General features: G+C 43.3%; 3 protein-coding genes across 10 annotated transcripts in view; 1 reads left to right on the forward strand and 2 right to left on the reverse strand.

Moving 5' to 3' along the window:
• Nucleotides 1-3,495, reverse strand: part of fbxo3 (F-box protein 3) — a 9,543-nt gene extending 6,048 nt beyond the window's left edge. For 2 of the 4 annotated variants that reach the window (XR_004611075.1, XM_034550855.1), the window contains exons 1-5: nt 3,333-3,495; nt 2,373-2,462; nt 1,527-1,690; nt 1,310-1,424; nt 1,013-1,217 (exon numbers count right to left, since the gene is read on the reverse strand). Coding sequence is in view for 3 of the 4 variants with exons in the window: in XM_034550855.1 (XP_034406746.1) it covers nt 1,013-1,217; nt 1,310-1,424; nt 1,527-1,690; nt 2,373-2,462; nt 3,333-3,424 (666 nt within the window). In the remaining variant the exon portion in view is untranslated. The remainder of the gene's footprint in view (nt 1-1,012; nt 1,218-1,309; nt 1,425-1,526; nt 1,691-2,372; nt 2,463-3,332) is intronic. The other 2 variants (XM_034550848.1, XM_034550839.1) reach the window with 1 other exon arrangement.
• A 1,765-nt stretch (nt 3,496-5,260) lies between these two features.
• Nucleotides 5,261-12,756, forward strand: f2 (coagulation factor II (thrombin)). The gene is made up of 15 exons (XM_034555693.1): nt 5,261-5,333; nt 5,836-5,916; nt 6,025-6,104; nt 9,456-9,480; nt 9,742-9,807; nt 9,977-10,085; nt 10,243-10,379; nt 10,509-10,802; nt 10,883-10,993; nt 11,424-11,550; nt 11,629-11,796; nt 11,868-12,041; nt 12,123-12,301; nt 12,451-12,521; nt 12,604-12,756. The coding sequence occupies exons 1-15, from the start codon at nt 5,261-5,263 to the stop codon at nt 12,754-12,756; spliced, it is 1,848 nt and encodes a 615-aa protein (XP_034411584.1).
• Nucleotides 12,757-12,998: 242 nt separating this feature from the next.
• The window catches only part of xdh (xanthine dehydrogenase), a 17,671-nt gene continuing 10,669 nt past the window's right edge, over nt 12,999-20,000 (reverse strand). For all 5 annotated transcript variants that reach the window (XM_034553390.1, XM_034553380.1, XM_034553400.1 and 2 more), the window contains 14 exons: nt 18,523-18,656; nt 18,362-18,449; nt 17,027-17,113; nt 16,762-16,953; nt 16,536-16,681; nt 16,265-16,346; nt 16,091-16,186; nt 15,493-15,696; nt 15,365-15,417; nt 15,174-15,288; nt 14,557-14,622; nt 14,283-14,471; nt 14,039-14,206; nt 12,999-13,541 (listed from right to left, as the gene is read on the reverse strand). In XM_034553390.1, coding sequence (XP_034409281.1) covers nt 13,491-13,541; nt 14,039-14,206; nt 14,283-14,471; nt 14,557-14,622; nt 15,174-15,288; nt 15,365-15,417; nt 15,493-15,696; nt 16,091-16,186; nt 16,265-16,346; nt 16,536-16,681; nt 16,762-16,953; nt 17,027-17,113; nt 18,362-18,449; nt 18,523-18,656 — 1,671 coding nt within the window. In that variant the 3' untranslated portion in view covers nt 12,999-13,490. The remainder of the gene's footprint in view (nt 13,542-14,038; nt 14,207-14,282; nt 14,472-14,556; nt 14,623-15,173; nt 15,289-15,364; nt 15,418-15,492; nt 15,697-16,090; nt 16,187-16,264; nt 16,347-16,535; nt 16,682-16,761; nt 16,954-17,026; nt 17,114-18,361; nt 18,450-18,522; nt 18,657-20,000) is intronic.

Here is a 20,000-nt window from a genome sequence, read left to right on the forward strand (position 1 = left end):
TCACAGTAAAATAACTACAGCTGCTTCACAGTAAAATAACTACAGCTGCTTTACAGTAAAATAACTGCAGCTGCTTCACTGTTAAAGAACTGCAGCTTATTCACAGTAAAATAACTACAGCTGCTCCACAGTTAAAGAACTGCAGCTGCTTCACTGTTAAAGAACTACAGCTGCTTCACTGTTAAAGAACTGCAGCTTCTTCACAGTTAAAGAACTGCAGCTGCTTCACTGTTAAAGAACTGCAGCTGCTTCACTGTTAAAGAACTACAGCTGCTTCACTGTTAAAGAACTGCAGCTTCTTCACAGTTAAAGAACTGCAGCTGCTTCACTGTTAAAGAACTACAGCTGCTTCACTGTTAAAGAACTGCAGCTGCTTCACTGTTAAAGAACTGCAGCTGCTTCACTGTTAAAGAACTACAGCTGCTTCACTGTTAAAGAACTGCAGCTTCTTCACAGTAAAATAACTACAGCTGCTTCACAGTAAAATAACTACAGCTGCTTTACAGTAAGAGAACTGCAGCTTATTCACAGTTAAAGAACTGCAGCTGCTCCACAGTTAAAGAACTGCAGCTGCTTTACAGTTAAAGAACTGCAGCTGCTTCACTGTTAAAGAACTGCAGCTGCTTCACTGTTAAAGAACTACAGCTGCTTCACAGTTAAAGAACTGCAGCTGCTTCACTGTTAAAGAACTGCAGCTACTTCACAGTTAAAGAACTGCAGCTGCTTCACTGTTAAAGAACTGCAGCTGCTTCACAGTTAGAGAACTGCAGCTGCTTTACAGTAAAAGAACTGCAGCTATAGTGACTGATTTCCGTGCCGCTGGGCGGTTGTGGGAGGAGACTATTTTACGAAGAGGGTCCAGGCCCGTCGTATCTCTGGGTGAGGCTCCTGTTTAATTATAGTTCATAACTGACAATACACCTAACCCACATAAAATATCTCAATGTGTTCCTCTCTATAAAACTCTTTCTTTTCTTTTATTTTGAAAGGTGGGGCAGGAAGGGTGACGTACGGGGCAGGGGTAGAAGCTCTCGTACATCCGGCGCCCCTCGGCGGGCTGCAGAGCCATGTACTGGCTGAGTCCGGTGTGGAAGCAGAACGTGAGCGGCAGGCAGCGCCGCATGCCGTTCCTCTGCTGGAACCCTCCGGCCGCCGTCTCCACGTCCAGCAGGACCTCCGACCGGTAGTGGTTGGACAGGGACATGCTGCCCATCAGCCTGGGGACACACAGACAGGCAGACAGATGGGTGGTACTCAGACAGACAGGCAGACCAGCAGGAGAAGGCGACTCCATCGAACCGGTACCGACCCCGGGATCACCAGCTTCTGTCCGTTGTGGATACGGTACGAGCAGCGGTAGTCGTCTGGAAGCCTGCAGCCGATCTGGGCCTCGATGTCGTTAAGCTCCACCTCTGTGGCACCCTCTGACAGGGAAAACAAACGCACCACAGGACACGTGATCTTTAACGTCACCAGGAATGAAGAAACCGTCCCGTCTTCCACCGTTAGATGTTTAGAAACGAGACCTTTGAGCGACGCAATCATGCGGGGACACCTCTGCTGCAGGAAGACCTTCAGCTGGTCCCAGGCCCTCTTCAGGACTGGGTAGTACTGCATGTAGCGGCCCAGGTCTGTGTAGTACCGCTTGAACAGACCGAACCAGGACACACCGCTCTGCAGCCGGTCGGCACTGAGGAGACACAAGACCTTTACAGAGACCAGGACAGAGAACAGAGACCAGGACAGAGACAAAGACAGAGAACAGAGAACAGGACAGAGACAAAGACAGAGAACAGAGACCAGGACAGAGACAAAGACAGAGAACAGGACAGAGAACAGAGACCAGGACAGAGACAAAGACAGAGAACAGAGAACAGGACAGAGAACAGAGACAGAGACCAGGACAGAGACAAAGACAGAGAACAGGACAGAGACCAGGGAACAGGACAGAGAACAGAGAACAGGACAGAGACCAAGACACAGACTAAGAGAGAAACCAGGAGAGAGACCAAGACAGAGACCAGGAGAGAGACCAGGACAGAGACCAGGACAGAGACCAAGACAGAGACCAGGACAGAGACCAAGACAGAGACCAGGACAGAGACCAGGACAGAGACCAGGACAGAGACCAGGACAGAGACCAAGACAGAGACCAGGACAGAGACCAGGACAGAGACCAAGACAGAGACCAGGACAGAGACCAGGACAGAGACCAAGACAGAGACCAGGACAGAGACCAAGACAGAGACCAGGACAGAGACCAGGACAGAGACCAAGACAGAGACCAGGACAGAGACCAGGACAGAGACCAGGACAGAGACCAGGACAGAGACCAGGACAGAGACCAGGACAGAGACCAGGACAGTACTCACTCCGTCAGCAGCCAGTGTTTGGAGCAGAGAGACCTCCACAGTGGGTTGTGTTTAGACAGATCATTCAGCCTCCTGCTGACATAAGTACAACTACAGAGACACACACACACACACACAGTTATTGTCGTCATATTTGAAACATAAATAATAATTATATATATATGTGTATATACACATATATATATATATATATATATATATATATATATATATATATATATATATGTGTGTGTGTGTGTGTGTGTGTGTATATATATATATGTGTGTGTGTGTATGTATGTATGTATGTATGTATGTATATGTATATATATACACATATATATATATATATATATATATGTGTATACACACACACATATATATACACATATACACACATATATATATATATATATATATACACATATATATATACATACATACATACATACATACATACACATACATACTTCCTGTGTAATAGTAGTATTCTTAATAGTATTCTATTAGTATTTTAGCAGTATTCCTAGCAGTACTTTAACACCTGGAACAGTAGTACTTTAGTAGTACTTTTGTAGTAGTGTAACAGTATTCTGAGTAGTATTCCTAGCAGTATTCTTAGTAGTACTTTAACACCTGGAACAGTAGTACTTTAGTAGTACTTTAACAATATTCGTGGTAACCTGTCCGTCACTTGGAACAAACGTAAACAAACAGCGAGCAGCTGTTAGCTTAGCGGCTAGCTTGTTATCTGAAACATGAAGCTTTGGTTCGCGTTTATGTTGAGTGACAGCTGCTGGTGACGTCATCTTCTAATCAACAATGTGTGTATTTCTCGATCAGCAGAACATTGTTTCGCTCTTTATCACCAATTAATACAGAATGACGGTTAGTTCCGATGCTAAGCTAACGAGCCACTGCGGCTTCCTGGTTACTGATCCGGTTCTGACGGTCGTGGAGGGACCCGGGTCCGGTACATACTGGATCAGGTCTCTGAAGCTCAGGAAGGACAGGACGTGGAGCAGCGGGTCTGAGGGGAGCTGGTCCATCCGGAGCTCCGGGTTAGCCGCCATCGTTAGCAACACAGGCTTCTTCTTCGTGCCTCCTTTTAGCGGCGGCGCAGAGGCGCGTTAGCGTTCAGGCGCGTCACTGCCACCTGCTGGACCGGAAGGGGAACTACAGCGAAAATACGTTTAATCTTATGACTGTTTTTTTTTTTTTTGTCTTTATCTAAAATAGTCAACAATAAAACGGATAAGTTTGAATATTCATCTTTTAAAAACAAATTCTTTAAATTCTTTTAACCATTATTTATACATTGTTCGTTTCTGGATTATTCATATTTATATGAAAAATACAAATTACATTACTGTATTGTGTGTGATTTGGTGCTAACTCTGCAGGACAGAGTATTTCCACAGTGGTATTACGACTACACTTTCATCTCGTCAGTGTTTGCTGTGTTTACCTTCACTGGCATGTTGTTTGTACTTTTAAACTCTGACCTGAGATCAGCTCCTGTTCATTTACTCAGCTGAGGAACTAAAGTTCACCCGGTCAGCGCAGTCAGGGGACCACTGTTACTGTAACACCGCCCCATTACACTAACAAGAAGGATACTTGTAGAACAAATATGAATAACAGTTAGAATGACAATTATCATAATAGTATTACAAATAATAGTAATAATAATAGTAATTGTTCAATTTAGTTTATTTTGTAGGGCCTAGAATCACAAATTACAAATTATCCTCAGAGGGCTTTACAATCTGTACACATACGACATCCCTGACCTTTGACCTCACATCGGATCAGGAAAAACTCCCCAAAAATAACCTTTGACAGGGAAAAAAGTGAAGAAACCTTCAGGAGAGCAACAGAGGAGGATCCCTCTCCCCGGATGGACAGAAGAATAGATGTCATGTGACCAGATGAACAGTTACAGAGTTACATAAACACATTACATGAATATGACAATGTATGAATGGAACTCCAATCCATGAAACAGAAGGAGGTAGAGAGGAGGGGGGGCGGGGCATCAGCAGGGCCAATGGGAGGCCGGCTCACCAGCATCAGACACCTCCAGGTCCAATGGACCCTCTGAGACGTGAAGTCACAACGACTCCGGGGAGGAAGCAGAGTTAATAAGGTGCAATGGAGAGATGTAAATTCATCCATAAGGAGAGAGAGAAGAGGAGAGAGGTGCTCAGTGTATCCTAAAACATCCCCCAGCAGCCTATAAGCCTATAGCAGCATATCAAGGGGCTGGACCAGGGCAAACCTGATTCAGCCCTAACTATAAGCACTATTAAAGAGGAAAGTCTTAAGTCTATTCTTAAATGAGGTGACCTTTTCTGGTGTAGAAACTTTTGACTAACGGTGTACACTCTGGGAGTATGAACTCAAAAGTTATGAGGTAATGGTCTGACAGAAGAGGGTTCTGTGGGAAGACCTCCAAATGCTCAATGTCAATGCCACATGTAAGAACAAGGTGGAGGGTGTGGCCAAAGCAGTGAGTGGGTTTCTGTACTCTCTGACAGAAGCCAATCGAGTCCAACAATGAGATGAATGCAGTACTAAGGCTAATTGTAATATTAATAATAATAATTGTATAACTTCCCAAACTTCTTTTTGTTAGTCATTTTCATTTACTGTACGTTTTACTCAATTCTAGATTATTATGAGTGTTCCCACTATATGCTACTGCACGTTGTGTACTTGTACTTTGTCAGTTGAGTCATAGTAAACACTGGACACTTCACACTTTGACCCTTTGGTCAACAACCTCACAGAGGGAGACACCGACAGGGACAGAGAGACACACTGAAGACAGACTCTGCTGGATTGGGTTCTGGTCCTGAGGTTCTGGTTCTGAGGTCCTGAGGTTCTTCCTGTTGGGGATCGAGATCATGGAGATGATAAGACTGAAACCAGCTGCTGTACTCCTGCTGTTTCTGCTGCACAGCGGCCTGGCAGAGGAAGGTACAAGTACTACTAAGAATACAACAAAAATACTAACAATACTACGAAAATAATAATAATACTACTCGAATACTACTCGAATATTATTACGAATACTTCTAAAATCCTACTAAAATCCTGTTAAAATACTACAAAGAATACTAATAATACTAATAAAAATACTATTGAAAATATAACTAAAATAGTACTACGACTACTATTACCAATACTACGAATACTACTAAAATACTAGTGAGACTACTACTAAAATACAACAAAGAATACTACTACAATACTAGATATTCAAGGTGTACTTAAGGTACCGGAAGTATAAATACTCATAATACTCGAAGTATAAATTGTACTTCCTTACTTGGACGTCTAAATACACAAGTATCTGTATCTGAATGTCTCGTACTGTTACTGCAGGAGAGAACAAACCGACTTACTGCACTACGCTACAAACAGTACACTGAGTATTTACGTTGTAAGAGTACTTTTTAACTTTTGTTAGCGTGTGTAGTTTTCCTCCACAGCCAGCTGGCCAATCAGCTGCTGGTCAGGAACCCTCGAGCCAATCAGATCTTTGAAGAGCTAAAACCAGGTGAGTCTCCTTTATGAGCAGTACTTCAGGGTTACTATGGGAGTTGTACTATTAGTATTACTATTGTTGTTCCTACTAGTATTATAAATGAGTATTGTTTCATATCAGGAAACCTGGAGAGAGAATGTATTGAAGAAATCTGTGACCATGAAGAAGTCCGAGAGGTGTTCGAGCAGCCGGACAAGACGGTAGTATTAACAATACTCAGTAGAAATAGTACTTAGTAGTAACAGTACTCGATAGTAATAGTATTCAGTAGTAACAGTACTTAGTAGTGACAGTACTCGGTAGTAACAGTACTCGATAGTAATAGTATTCAGTAGTAACAGTACTTAGTAGTGACAGTACTCGGTAGTAACAGTACTCGATAGTAATAGTATTCAGTAGTAACAGTACTCAGTAGTAACAGTACTCGATAGTAATAGTATTCAGTAGTAACAGTACTTAGTGGTAATAGTACTCAGTAGTAATAGTATTCAGTAGTAACAGTACTCAGTAGTAACAGTACTCAGTAGTAACAGTACTCGATAGTAATAGTATTCAATAGTAACAGTACTTAGTAGTGACAGTACTCGGGAGTAACAGTACTCGATAGTAATAGTATTCAGTAGTAACAGTACTCAGTAGTAACAGTACTCGATAGTAATAGTATTCAGTAGTAACAGTACTTAGTGGTAATAGTACTCAGTAGTAATAGTATTCAATAGTAATAGTACTCAGTAGTAACAGTACTCAGTAGTAACAGTACTCGATAGTAATAGTATTCAGTAGTAAAAGTACTTAGTGGTAATAGTACTCAGTAGTAACAGTACTCGATAGTAATAGTACTAGTAGTGACAGTACTCGGTAGTGACAGTACTCGGTAGTAACAGTACTCAGTAATAACAGTACTAGTAGTAACAGTACTAGTAATGGCAGTACTAGTAGTAACATTACTTGTAGTAACAGTACTATTAGCAATAGTACTTGTAGTAACATCACTTGTAGTAACAGTACTAGTAGTGACAGTTATTGTAGTAACAGTATTTGTAGTAACAGTACTTGTAGTTACAGTACAGTACTTGTAGTAACAGTACTAGTAGTAACATTACTTGTAGTAACAGTACTTGTAGTAATAGTACTTGTAGTAACAGTACTAGTAGCAATAGTACTTGTAGTAATAGCAGTTGTAGTAACAGTACTAGTACTAATAGTACTAGTAGCAACACTACTAGTAGTGACAGTACATGTAGTAACAGTACTAGTAGCAATGGTACTTGTAGTAATAGTACAGGTAGGAACAGTACTTGTAGTAACAATATGAGTAGTAACAGTACTATTAGTGACAGTACTAGTAGTAACAGTACTAGTAGTGCCAGTACTAGTAATAACAATACTTGTAGTAACAACACTTGTAGTAACATTACTAGTAGTAACAGTACTAGTAAAAACAGTACTAGTAGTAACAGTACTTGTAGTAACAGTACTAGTAGTAACAGTACAAGTAGTGACAGTAATAGTAGAAACAGTACTTGTAGTAACAGTACGAGTAAAAACAGTACTAGTAGTAACAGTACTTGTAGTAACAGTAAAGTACTTGTAGTAATAGTATAGTACTTGTAGTAACAGTACTACTAGTGACAGTACTTGTTGAAACAGCACTTGTAATAATTGCACTTGTAGTGACAGCACTTGTGGTAACAGTACTTGTAGTAACAGTACTTGTAGTAAAACACTTGTAGTAACAGTACTTGTAGGAACATTACTTGTAGGTACAGCACTATTAGCAAAAGTACTTGTAGTAACAGTACTTGTAGTAACAGTACTAGTAGTGACATTACTACTAGTAACAGTACTAGTAGTAACAGTACTAGTAGTGACATTACTTGTAACAGTACTTGTAGTAACAGTACTAGTAGCAACAGTACTTGTAGTAATAGTACAGGTAGTAACAGTACCTGTAGTAACAGTATGAGTAGTAACAGTAATATTAGTGACAGTACTAGTAGTAACAGTACTAGTAGTAACAGTACTTGTAGTAACAACACTTGTAGTAACAGTACTAGTAGTAACAGTACTAGTAAAAACAGTACTAGTAGTAACAGTACTTGTAGTAACAGTACTCATAGTAACAGTACTTGTAGTAACAGTGTAGTACTTGTAGTAGCAGTGCTAGTAACAGTACTTGTAGTAACAGTACTAGCAGTAACAGTACTAGCAGTAACAGTACTTGTAGGTAGTAACAGTATAGTACTAGTAGTAACAGTACTAGTAGTAACAGTACTTGTAGTAACAGTACTAGCAGTAACAGTACTAGCAGTAACAGTACTTGTAGGTAGTAACAGTATAGTACTAGTAGTAACAGTACTAGTAGTAACAGTACTTGTAGTAACAGTGCTAGTAGTAACAGTACTTGTAGTAACAGTATAGTGCTTGTGGTAACAGTACTAGCAGTAACAGTACTAGCAGTAACAGTATAGTACTTGTAGTAACATTTCTAGTAGTAACAGTACTTGTAGTAACAACACTTGTAATAACAGTACTAGTAGTAACAGTACTAGTAAAACAGTACTAGTAGTAACATTACTTGTAGTAACAGTATAGTACTTGTAGTAACAGTACTTGTAGTAACAGTATAGTACTTGTAGTAACAGTACTACTAGTGACACTACTTGTTATAACAGCACTTGTAGTAACAGTACTAGTAGTGACAGCACTTGTAGTAACAGTACTTGTAGTAACAGTACTTGTAGTAAAAACACTTGTAGTAAGAGTACTTGTAGGAACATTACTTGTAGGAACTGTACTATTAGCAATAGTACTAGTAGTAACAGCACTAGTAGTAACATTACTATTAGCAACAGTGTTTGTAGTAACAGTACTATTAGCAACAGTGCTTGTAGTAACAGTACTCGTAGTGACAGTACTAGTAGTAACAGTACTTGTAGTAACAACACTTAAAATAGTAATAGTAGTAACAGTACTTGTAGTAACAGTATAGTACGAGTAGTAACAGTACTAGTATTAACAGTACTTGTAGTAACAGTATAGTACTTGTTGTAACAGTACTAGCAGTAACAGTACTAGTAGTAACAGTATAGTGCTTGTAGTAACAGTGCTCGTAGTAACATTACTTGTAATAACAGTATAGCACTTGTAGTAACAGTACTAGTAGTAACAGTATTTGTAGTAACAGTACTTGTAGTAACAGTATAGTCCTTGTAGTAACAGTACTTGTAGTAACAGTACTAGTAGTAACAGTACTTGTAGTAACAGTATAGTACTTGTAGTAACAGTATAGTACTTGTAGTAACAGTACTTGTAGTAACAGTATAGTACTTGTAGTAACAGTACTTGTAGTAACAGTACTAGTAGTAACAGTACTAGTAGTAACAGTACTTGTAGTAACAGTACTTGTAGTAACAGTATAGTACTTGTAGTAACAGTACTAGTAGTAACAGTACTTGTAGTAACAGTACTTGTAGTAACAGTATAGTACTTGTAGTAACAGTACTTGTAGTAACAGTACTCAGTCTAACCAGGAACTCTCTCCTCTTCAGGAGACCTTCTGGACGAAGTATCAAGGTGAGTGATCAGCTTCACCTCACAGACATAAACACAGAATATACAAATAACTATAGTACACCTTTTTACTTTGTATGTAGAATGTATTTGTACATTAACAACAGTTGTATACTTTTACTTCAAATCTGAAGTTTAATCAGACATCCAGCTCTGCAAACAAAGTCCAGAACAAAGTCCATAACAGATCACAAGTACACAACCAGGGTACACAAATATGTCTGTCTCTCTGCCTGTCTGTCTCTCTGCCTGTCTGTCTCTCAGACTGTAAAGGAATTCAGATGACAAGAACAGGAGAGAACATCAACATTGTGAGACAATGTTTAGAAGGTAAGAAATCAACTTTTAATGTTAAAAGGTTTATGTAAAATAATATACGTTTACGCTGACAACCTGTGTGTGTGTGTGTGTGTGTGTGTGTGTGTGTGTGTGTGTGTGTGTGTGTGTGTGTGTGTGTATGTATGTATGTATGTATGTATGTATGTGTGTGTGTGTGTAGGTCAGTGTATCTCTGGTTCAGGAGTGAACTATGAAGGAAACATCAACATCACACAATCAGGAAGACAATGTCAAGCCTGGAGTAGCAGCTACCCACATCCCATAATCAGGTAATCAACCAACACACTAATCACATTACTAACAATCAACTAACCAATGAACACATAACTAATAAACATAACTAGAAGTAAACTAATGAACTAACCCATGAATAAACTAGCCTATTGATTCAGTATTAGTGATCTCCGTCTGTCTGCCGGTCTTCAGGGAGTTCAATGCTTCAAAACCAAACAGCGTCCTGCAGGAGAACTTCTGTCGGAACCCGGACAAACGTCCAGAGGGACCCTGGTGTTTCACCAAAGATCCGACAGTCCAGAAAGAGAACTGCAAAGTGCCCACATGTGGCAAGTACATGCTCGTACTTTGTACCAAATATTAGTCTGTCTGACACAACTAGCAGCACAATCGGGTCCAATCCAGTCCGTCCAACTCCTCCAGGCACTAGATTACTGAACCCTGACTTTTCCTTGAAGGTCAGGACTTTGTCCCTTCCACCGTGGCACCGGAACAAATACAATCTGGCGAGTGTTTACCCAATTACGGCCTGGACTATGTGGGCGACCTGGACGTCACTCTGGGAGGACACACCTGTATACAGTGGTCCTCGCCAGAGGCCATGTCCCTCAGCGTGGACAAGGACTTCATCCCTGAGGTCAGTCTGCCGGGAAACAAGTGCCGCAACCCCGACAACGACCCGGAGGGCCCCTGGTGCTACGTGGAGGTTGCTGGAAACGTGACCCTTGACTACTGCGACCTGGAGCTGTGTGGTAAATACTATTAACAAGTACCAGTACTACTGCAGAGACTAGTGACCTGTGTACCTACCCCTCACCTGTCTGTGTCCCAGAGGACTCGTTGGTTCAGGAGTTTCTGACGACGGGGACAGAAGGACGCTCCGTCCTCAAACCTGCCAGGAGAACATTCTTCAGTCCTCGAACCTTCGGACAAGGAGAGATTGGTGAGGCCTGATAAATAACTGGTTAATGACGAGTGAACTAACTCAGTAACTTGCTGACTCTTTAGCTAACCAGTTAACGGCCGTAATGACTGACTGGTTAACTGGTGTTCAGCCTGGTTGATGACTTATTGACGGCCTAGATAACTGAAGATGTGGAGATTCACTGACTGTTAAATAGGCTCTGTCAAAGGACTGAATTAGTTATTCATTAGTTAACTGGTTAAGTGGATTATTGTCTAGTTGACTGGTTAGTCAACTTGCCGTCTAGTCGATTGAATGGTTTAGTAGCATATTGACTGTTTCCAGGTTAGTTGGATAATTGGTCTACTGCCTGGTTGAGAAGTTAGTTAACTGGTTAGTTAACTGGTTAGTTGACTGGTTAGTTGACTGGTTAGTTGACTGGTTAGTTGACTTGTTGCTTGTGTCACAGTGTGTGGAGAACGGCCCTTGTTTGAAAAGCAGAACAAAAAGGACGCGAATGAAGACGAGCTGTTGGAGTCGTACAGAGAAAGTCGCATCGTTGGGGGAAAAGACGCTGAAGTGGCCTCAGCACCGTGGTAACCGAACCGTCCAAACACATGATCACGTGACACACCACATGATCACATGACACACCTGGTGATTGCTGTGTGCAGGCAGGTGATGCTGTACAAGAGAAGCCCCCAGGAGCTGCTGTGTGGAGCCAGTCTGATCAGCGACCAGTGGATCCTGACCGCCGCTCACTGCATCCTCTACCCACCCTGGAACAAGAACTTCACCGCCGACGATATCCTGGTCCGCCTGGGGAAGCACGACAGGGCCAAGTAAGACCTCCTGTCTGCATGTGTGGATGACTGCGAGCAGAACAAGAGGATATTTATGACGACTTTTCCAGGTTCGAGCGTGGCACCGAGAAGATCGTGGCCATCAGCGAAATCATCGTCCACCCGAAGTACAACTGGAAGGAAAACCTGAACCGGGACATCGCGCTCCTGCACCTGAGACGGCCGGTGGTGTTCAGCGATGAGATCCACCCGATCTGCCTCCCCACCAAGAAGGTGGCCTTGACGTAAGACGAACACACAACAGGCTCCCCATCGAACCTTCATGCATGTCCGACTTCCTGAATCTTCTCACATTTCTCCAACAGTCTGATGACCGAAGGCTATAAAGGTCGAGTGACCGGTTGGGGGAACCTGAAGGAAACCTGGAACCCCTCAGCAAGAAACCTACCCAAAGTGCTCCAGCAAGTCCACCTACCGATCGTAGACCAGGACACCTGCCGCATCTCCACATCGGTCAAGGTCACCAACAACATGTTCTGTGCTGGTGAGTTTCTACTTGTAGGTTTATTCCATGACAGCGTGACTCCGTCTGCGGTCCAAGGGGTTGCTTCGAACTGGACTAACGCCACGGCTATGGGATGGATGGTGAGCATGTTCAGCGTTAGCATTAGCTCACGACCGTTTGCGTTGCAGGTTATAAACCAGAGGATGCCAAAAGTGGAGACGCCTGTGAGGGAGACAGCGGTGGACCGTTTGTGATGAAGGTGAGCGCTTCACCTTTAGGGCACTGCTTCTATACCACGCGGACGCCAGTGGTACAGGGATCTGTGTGTGCTTTGTGTGCAGTACCCGGCTGAGGACCGCTGGTACCAGATGGGCATCGTGTCGTGGGGTGAAGGCTGCAACCGAGACGGAAAGTACGGCTTCTACACCCACCTGTTCAGGATGAACCGCTGGATGAAGAAGATGATCGACAAGACGGGGAAAGACGACAACTAGAAGCATGTCCTGTTCTCTGAGACAACGCAAATAAAGTGTGTCCAAATCCTACAATGCTGACATTGTGTGTGTGTGTCTGATTACATCCCATTAGATGCTTGGTTTTCACCCTGTGTTGTATGGAGGAGAGTTTAAATTCAACCATAATTAGCTTAAATAACTGTCATGTGACTAAACATCCAGCAAAATGTACTTTATTTAGTTCATCCATACATTCTACAGAACATACCAGCGATCATTAATCCAGATAAACATGCAACGCACCAATCAATGTAACTATTATCTATATATCTGAGTTTGTAATCATGGTTTAATGCACTTATTATAAGTCACTTTGGATAAAAGCATCAGCTAAATGACATGAAATGTAATGTAATGTAATATCTGATGATTACTATTAGCTCAATCAACTGTTCCAGTCAAATGTTTCACAGTGAAATATTGTAAAGAAATCATGTTTTATTGACTGAGTCCGTTATGGAAGATAATATGCTGCCTACTTGTAGTAACAGTACTAGTAGTAACAGTATTTGTAGTAACAGTACTTGTAGTAACAGTATAGTACTTGTAACAGTATAGTACTTGTAGTAACAGTACTTGTAGTAACAGTATAGTACTTGTAGTATGCTGCCTTTAATAAACATCAACATCATGAACTGTTACTGAAGTCCTGATCAGCTGGTGAGATGTGGATCCGTGGTCTGAGAGAGCATCAGGGGGGGTTTCCTCTGGTCCTAGACCTGGACAGACCAGGGGGTGAAGGTACCAGGTTCTGCAGGAGGACACTGGAAGACACTGGTATGTTAACTGGAGTTACTGGTTCCAGTATATTAAAGTAGAACATGGCCTTTTATATTAAATTGTCCCAGTAACATGTATAAACATACCGTTTTATTGTGCATTCAATACCAAGCTATTCGAATAATACACAGGTTCATATATTCATGTTTTTATTTTGAACATGCGCAAGGTCCAGTTAGCAGGGTGACCGTGCTACTGCCTGTTCATAAACACACCAATTAACAATATAAATGATAATCATTATACAAGCTATTTAAACTCAACTTTTCTGAAAGATCTTCTGCCTCCATTGATAATTCTATACAATATGTCAGGTGCTTGATCATGTGTATTTAAAGACATTTAAATCTGTGGAAAGAAAATTGGGGGGAAAAATATATAAAGAATTGTCTAATGAAATTGTCCAAAAAGACCTGTTTTTCCCAGAATGCAACACCCGGAACGACCGAGTCATGCCTCTGAACAATAAAATCGTTCCTACCAGTTTGGTGAACCTGTCGCTGCAAGCGGTGCGGATCCTCTCGCAGGAGGCGGGGCTGTCCAGCCTAAACGGGCCGCTGACGCCCGACTCCCACCGGGCAGCGGCGACGGCGTCTTTGATGGCGTAGAAGTTGGCCGAGGCAAGAAAGAGAGGAGGCTCACCGACGGCCTGCAGAGAAACACATGTGTTCAGACAGGTGGTCTTCAGCGGTTCCGTTAGTTCTAGGTGGTTCTGGAGGCGTGACCTTGGAGGCGTAGATGGCCTTGTCGTTCGGTGCATCCCGGAGCAGCGAGACGGTGAGCTGGGTGGGGATGTCGCCAAAAGCCGGGATCTTATAAGAACCAGGACCCCGAGTGAGGAGGACACCCTGGGGTGAATAACAAAGCTCCTCCATGGTGAAGAGTCCCAGACCCTGCATGAACGCCCCTTCGACCTGAGGAGACACAGAGGACCTCTGAGCTCAAGGGGGCGCTACATGAGAGCTCACAGTGGATTATGGTAATGACTCATTCACTCACCTGGCCAATGTCAATAGCCGGGTTGAGGCTGTGACCGACGTCCATCACGATGGTGCTACTCAGGTTCTACAACGCATATGTAATAAACATATGTAATAACATATGTAACCAACACATGTAATAACACATGTAACCAACACATGTAATAACACATGTCATAAACACATGTAATAACACATGTAATCAACACATGTAATAACACATGTAATAAACACATGTAAAAACACATGTAACCAACACATGTAACCAACACATGTAATAACACATGTAACCAACACATGTAATAACACATGTAATAACACATGTAATAAACACATGTAATAACACATGTAACCAACACATGTAATAACACATGTAACCAACACATGTAATAAACACAAGTAATAAACGCATGTACGATACACATGTACTATACACATGTTATAAACACTTGTAATAAACATGTATCTTGTTGAAAGGCACTGAGCTTGTTACATACAAGATGGGATTGTCAGCATAAAGTAAAACAGTTAAGAGAGGAGCCTGAAATTGACCCTTGTGGGACACCGTTATCCATTTAGATCCGACAGTCTCAAACAGAACATTTAATTCTCGACTTTGTGTTGTGTGCGTCACACCTTGTGGGATCCGGTCAGACAGTCGACCTCCACCTCTGAACAAGCCACTCCAGAGGTGAAGTAGTTGAACACTCGGCCCGAGTTTGACTCAAAGTCGTAACCGAGATCTGGAGTCCTGATCAGAAACCAGAAACAGTGAAACTCCATCTTGGATTTGATTGATCAACAGATCTACTGAAGTGGAGACTTACTTGTAGAAGCCGTTGGCACTGAGGTTGACCCGGTCAAAATACGCTGCTCTCACCTGGACCAGAGAAACAACTTAATCCAGATTCACTATAATAAAGACAAACAGAATATCCTCAACACTCCCGCTCACCCAGTCTTCCCATGATCCTTTGGGATCCTTGATCTTGTAGGGCTCGAGGCGCTTCACAAGGATCTCACAGGCGTTCTGCACAGCAGCCCCGTTGAGGTCCGAGGAGGCGGAGGCGGCGGTGGGGCTGGTGTTGGGGACCGTGTTGGTGCTGGTCTCTGAGATGTGGATCTTGGAACAGGGAATACCCAGAACCCTGCTGGCAACCTGGAACCACAAGCACAGTTGTGTTAGGACAAGACCGGAGTCCCCCAAGGTTTCATATTGGGCCCTTTGCTTTTCAGTGCTGATACAAGTGAAACAAACAAAAACAGACAAGTGTTTATTTCAAACTTCCTTACAATAAAATATGATTGTAGATGATTGGGCCAGCCAATCAGCTGGCAGCCAATCAGCAGCCACCACAGCTGTTAAAGCCCACGTTGAAGTGTCTCAAGCTGCAGCTTCTTTAATGGCCACTAGGTGGAGTCATTTGTACTTAATTCACTTGAAAAGGTAGATAAATCGACAATTTGGTACAAGGCCAAATTAAAGAGGTAACAATATATATTAAATATATATATATTAAAAACCAGCATGGTGGTTTGATTGGTTCAGGTACCTGGACCATCTTGGTGTGGAGTCCTTGTCCCATCTCCGTCCCTCCGTGGGTCAACAGAACCGAGCCATCGGTGTAGACGTGAACCAGAGCTCCAGCCTGAAGCACATTCATAACGTCATAATAACAATGTCATGTTCTACCCTCACTCAGCGTTCCACAGCACGGTGATCACACCTGGTTGAGGAACGCAGCCGTGAAGCTGATGCCAAACTTGGTGGGCACGATGGCGAGGCCCCGTTTGGTCCACCGGTTCTGCCTGACAGGAAACATCAAACACAGGCGTCATGTCAACCAGCAGGGTTCAGTTCACCTGTTCAGTTCACGTTGTTCAGTTCACCTGGTTCATCAGCAGGGATTCATTCAGGTATTTTACAAGGTCTCAGAAACCTTGAGCTCACTGAACGGCTTACCTGTTGTAAAGGTGTGTACTCTGTGAACGGCTTACCTGTTGTAAAGGTCGACGGCTGCTCGGCGCTGCTGGTATCCAGATCGGGACAGACACTCGTCCCAGCAGCGGTCCAGGGTGATCTGATTCAGGATCTGGTTGTAGGGCGTCGACTCACCCTCCACATACAGGTTCAACCGGCGCACCTGCAGGAAGACGGAGTCCCTAATTGGACAGCTGATCCGCCAGAATGAATTTGTGCAACATCGGACCGCCTCCTCCGTACCTCCTCGGCCGGCCGGCCCAGACTCTGAGCCACGTCGCTGATCCAGCTCTCGGCGACCATCATGCCTTGCGGCCCTCCGAAGCCCCTGAAGGCCGTGTTGGACGGCAGGTTGGTGCGGCACAGGAAGCCGCGGCCGCGCACGTTGGCCACGCTGTACGAATTCTCCATGTGGAACAGGGCGCGCTCCATGACCTTCAGCGGAAAGGGGAGAACGTCAGCGTGCCACCGGCAGAGAGCAGTGCTCTGTTGTCGTGACGATGCTCACCGACAGAGAGAGGTCCATGGAGTTGCCCGCGTTGCTGTAGTACGACACGTCCAGAGCCACCACCTTGCCACTGCCCAGGAATCCCACCTGGGGAGAAGGTGGTACCAAAGTAGGGCACTCACAAGCTGGAGCAACTTCTCTAGCTCGGGGAAACTTCTCTAGCTCGGGGCAACTTCTCTATCTCGGGGAAACTTCTCTAGCTCGGGGCAACTTCTCTATCTCTGGGAAACTTCTCTAGCTCGGGGCAACTTCTCTATCTCGGGGAAACTTCTCTAGCTCGGGGCAACTTCTCTATCTCTGGGAAACTTCTCTAGCTAGGGGACAACTTCTCTAGCGAGGGGACAACTTCTCTAGCGAGGGGACAACTTCTCTAGCGAGGGGACAATTTCTCTAGCTGGGGGAACTTCTCTAGCGAGGGGACAACTTCTCTAGCTGGGGACAACTTCTCTAGCGAGGGGACAACTTCTCTAGCGAGGGGCAACTTCTCTAGCGAGGGGCAACTTCTCTAGCGAGGGGACAACTTCTCTGGCGAGGGGCAACTTCTCTAGCGAGGGGACAACTTCTCTGGCGAGGGGCAACTTCTCTAGCGAGGGCAACTTCTCTAGCGAGGGGAAACTTCTCTAGCGAGGGGCAACTTCTCTAGCGAGGGGACAACTTCTCTAGCTGGGACAACTTCTCTAGCGAGGGGACAACTTCTCTAGCTGGGGCAACTTCTCTAGCGAGGGGACAACTTCTCTAGCGAGGGGACAATTTCTCTAGCTGGGGGAACTTCTCTAGCGAGGGGACAACTTCTCTAGCTGGGGAAACTTCTCTAGCGAGGGGACAACTTCTCTAGCGAGGGGACAACTTCTCTAGCGAGGGGCAACTTCTCTAGCGAGGGGCAACTTCTCTAGCGAGGGAACAACTTCTCTAGCGAGGGGCAAATTCTCTAGCTGGGGCAACTTCTCTAGCGAGGGGACAACTTCTCTAGCGAGGGGACAATTTCTCTAGCTGGGGGAACTTCTCTAGCGAGGGGAAACTTCTCTAGCTGGGGAAACTTCTCTAGCGAGGGGACAACTTCTCTAGCTCGGGGCAACTTCTCTAGCTCGGGGCAACTTCTCTAGCGAGGGGACAACTTCTCTAGCGAGGGGCAACTTCTCTAGCGAGGGGAAACTTCTCTAGCGAGGGGACAACTTCTCTAGCGAGGGGACAACTTCTCTAGCAAGGGGACAAGTTATCTAGCGAGGGGACAAGTTCTCTAGCTGGGGTCAACTTCTCTAGCTGGGGGCAACTTCTCCAGCTCGGGTCAACTTCTCTAACTCGGGGCAACTTCTCTAGCTGGGGGCAACTCCTCACCTTGTATTTTCCATAGAAGGGGTGTCTTCCCCCCATCACCAACATGTCCTCGTCCCGGTCCAGCATGCACCTCACAGGCCTCTTCAGCCTGACAGGAGAAAGCAGAACAGACTTAGAATGTTTATTTAAACAAAAAGACACAAAGTAACTAAAGATCGTACTTGTTTGCTGCCACGGCAACCACGGTGGACAACACGGTGGTTCGGGTCTCCTTCCCCCCGAAGCCGCCGCCCATTCTCTTCACCCGGACCACCACCCTGTTAGCAGGGACGCCCAGCGCCTTGGCCACCAGGACCTGGCAGAGAGGGAATAGGGTCTAGATATTATATATGTGTGGTTACCTGTGTGAGAGTATTGTTACCTGTGAATTAGAGTATTGTTACCTGTGAATTACAGTATTGTTACCTGTGAATTACAGTATTGTTACCTGTGTGAGAGTATTGTTACCTGTGAATTACAGTATTGTTACCTGTGTGAGAGTATTGTTACCTGTGTGAGAGTATTGTTACCTGTGAATTAGAGTATTGTTACCTGTGAATTAGAGTATTGTTACCTGTGTGAGAATATTGTTACCTGTGAATTAGAGTATTGTTACCTGTGAATTACAGTATTGTTACCTGTGAATTAGAGTATTGTTACCTGTGAATTAGAGTATTGTTACCTGTGTGTGAAAGTATTGTTACCTGTGAATTATGAGTATTGTTACCTGTGTTTTATGAGTATTGTTACCTGTGTTTTATGAGTCTTGTTACCTGTGTTTCATGAGTATTGTTACGAGTATTGTTAGCCTGTGTTTTATGAGTATTATTACCTGTGTTTTATGAGTATTGTTAGCCTGTGTTTTATGAGTATTGTTACCTGTGTTTCATGAGTATTGTTACGAGTATTGTTAGCCTGTGTTTTATGAGTATTGTTACCTGTGTTTTATGAGTATTGTTAGCCTGCGTTTTATGAGTAATGTTACCTGTGTTTTATGAGTAATGTTACCTGTGTTTTATGAGTCTTGTTACCTGTGTTTCATGAGTATTGTTACGAGTATTGTTAGCCTGTGTTTTATGAGTATTGTTACCTGTGTTTTATGAGTATTGTTATGAGTATTGTTAGCCTGTGTTTTATGAGTATTGTTACCTGTGTTTTATGAGTATTGTTATGAGTATTGTTAGCCTGTGTTTTATGAGTATTATTACCTGTGTTTTATGAGTATTGTTACCCTGTGTTTTATGAGTATTGTTACCTGTGTTTTATGAGTATTGCTACCTGTGTTTTATGAGTATTGTTATGAGTATTGTTAGCCTGTGTTTTATGAGTAATGTTACCTGTGTTTTATGAGTATTATTACCTGTGTTTTATGAGTATTGTTAGCCTGTGTTTTATGAGTATTGTTACCTGTGTTTCATGAGTATTGTTACGAGTATTGTTAGCCTGTGTTTTATGAGTATTGTTACCTGTGTTTTATGAGTATTGTTAGCCTGTGTTTTATGAGTAATGTTACCTGTGTTTTATGAGTATTGTTAGCCTGTGTTTTATGAGTATTGTTACCTGTGTTTTATGAGTATTGTTATGAGTATTGTTAGCCTGTGTTTTATGAGTATTATTACCTGTGTTTTATGAGTATTGTTACCCTGTGTTTTATGAGTAT

Source organism: Cyclopterus lumpus, chromosome 2 (genome assembly GCF_009769545.1).
Source record: "Cyclopterus lumpus isolate fCycLum1 chromosome 2, fCycLum1.pri, whole genome shotgun sequence".
Lineage (NCBI taxonomy): Eukaryota > Metazoa > Chordata > Actinopteri > Perciformes > Cyclopteridae > Cyclopterus > Cyclopterus lumpus.

Bases quoted from the DNA above. Each gene is read 5' to 3' on its own strand.
- f2 (XM_034555693.1), top strand. From the start codon at position 5,261: ATGGAGATGATAAGACTGAAACCAGCTGCTGTACTCCTGCTGTTTCTG. The intron at 10,803-10,882 runs GTAAATACTATT...TCTGTGTCCCAG, and splicing joins CTGCGACCTGGAGCTGTGTG to AGGACTCGTTGGTTCAGGAG. The intron at 12,302-12,450 runs GTGAGTTTCTAC...TTTGCGTTGCAG, and splicing joins CAACAACATGTTCTGTGCTG to GTTATAAACCAGAGGATGCC.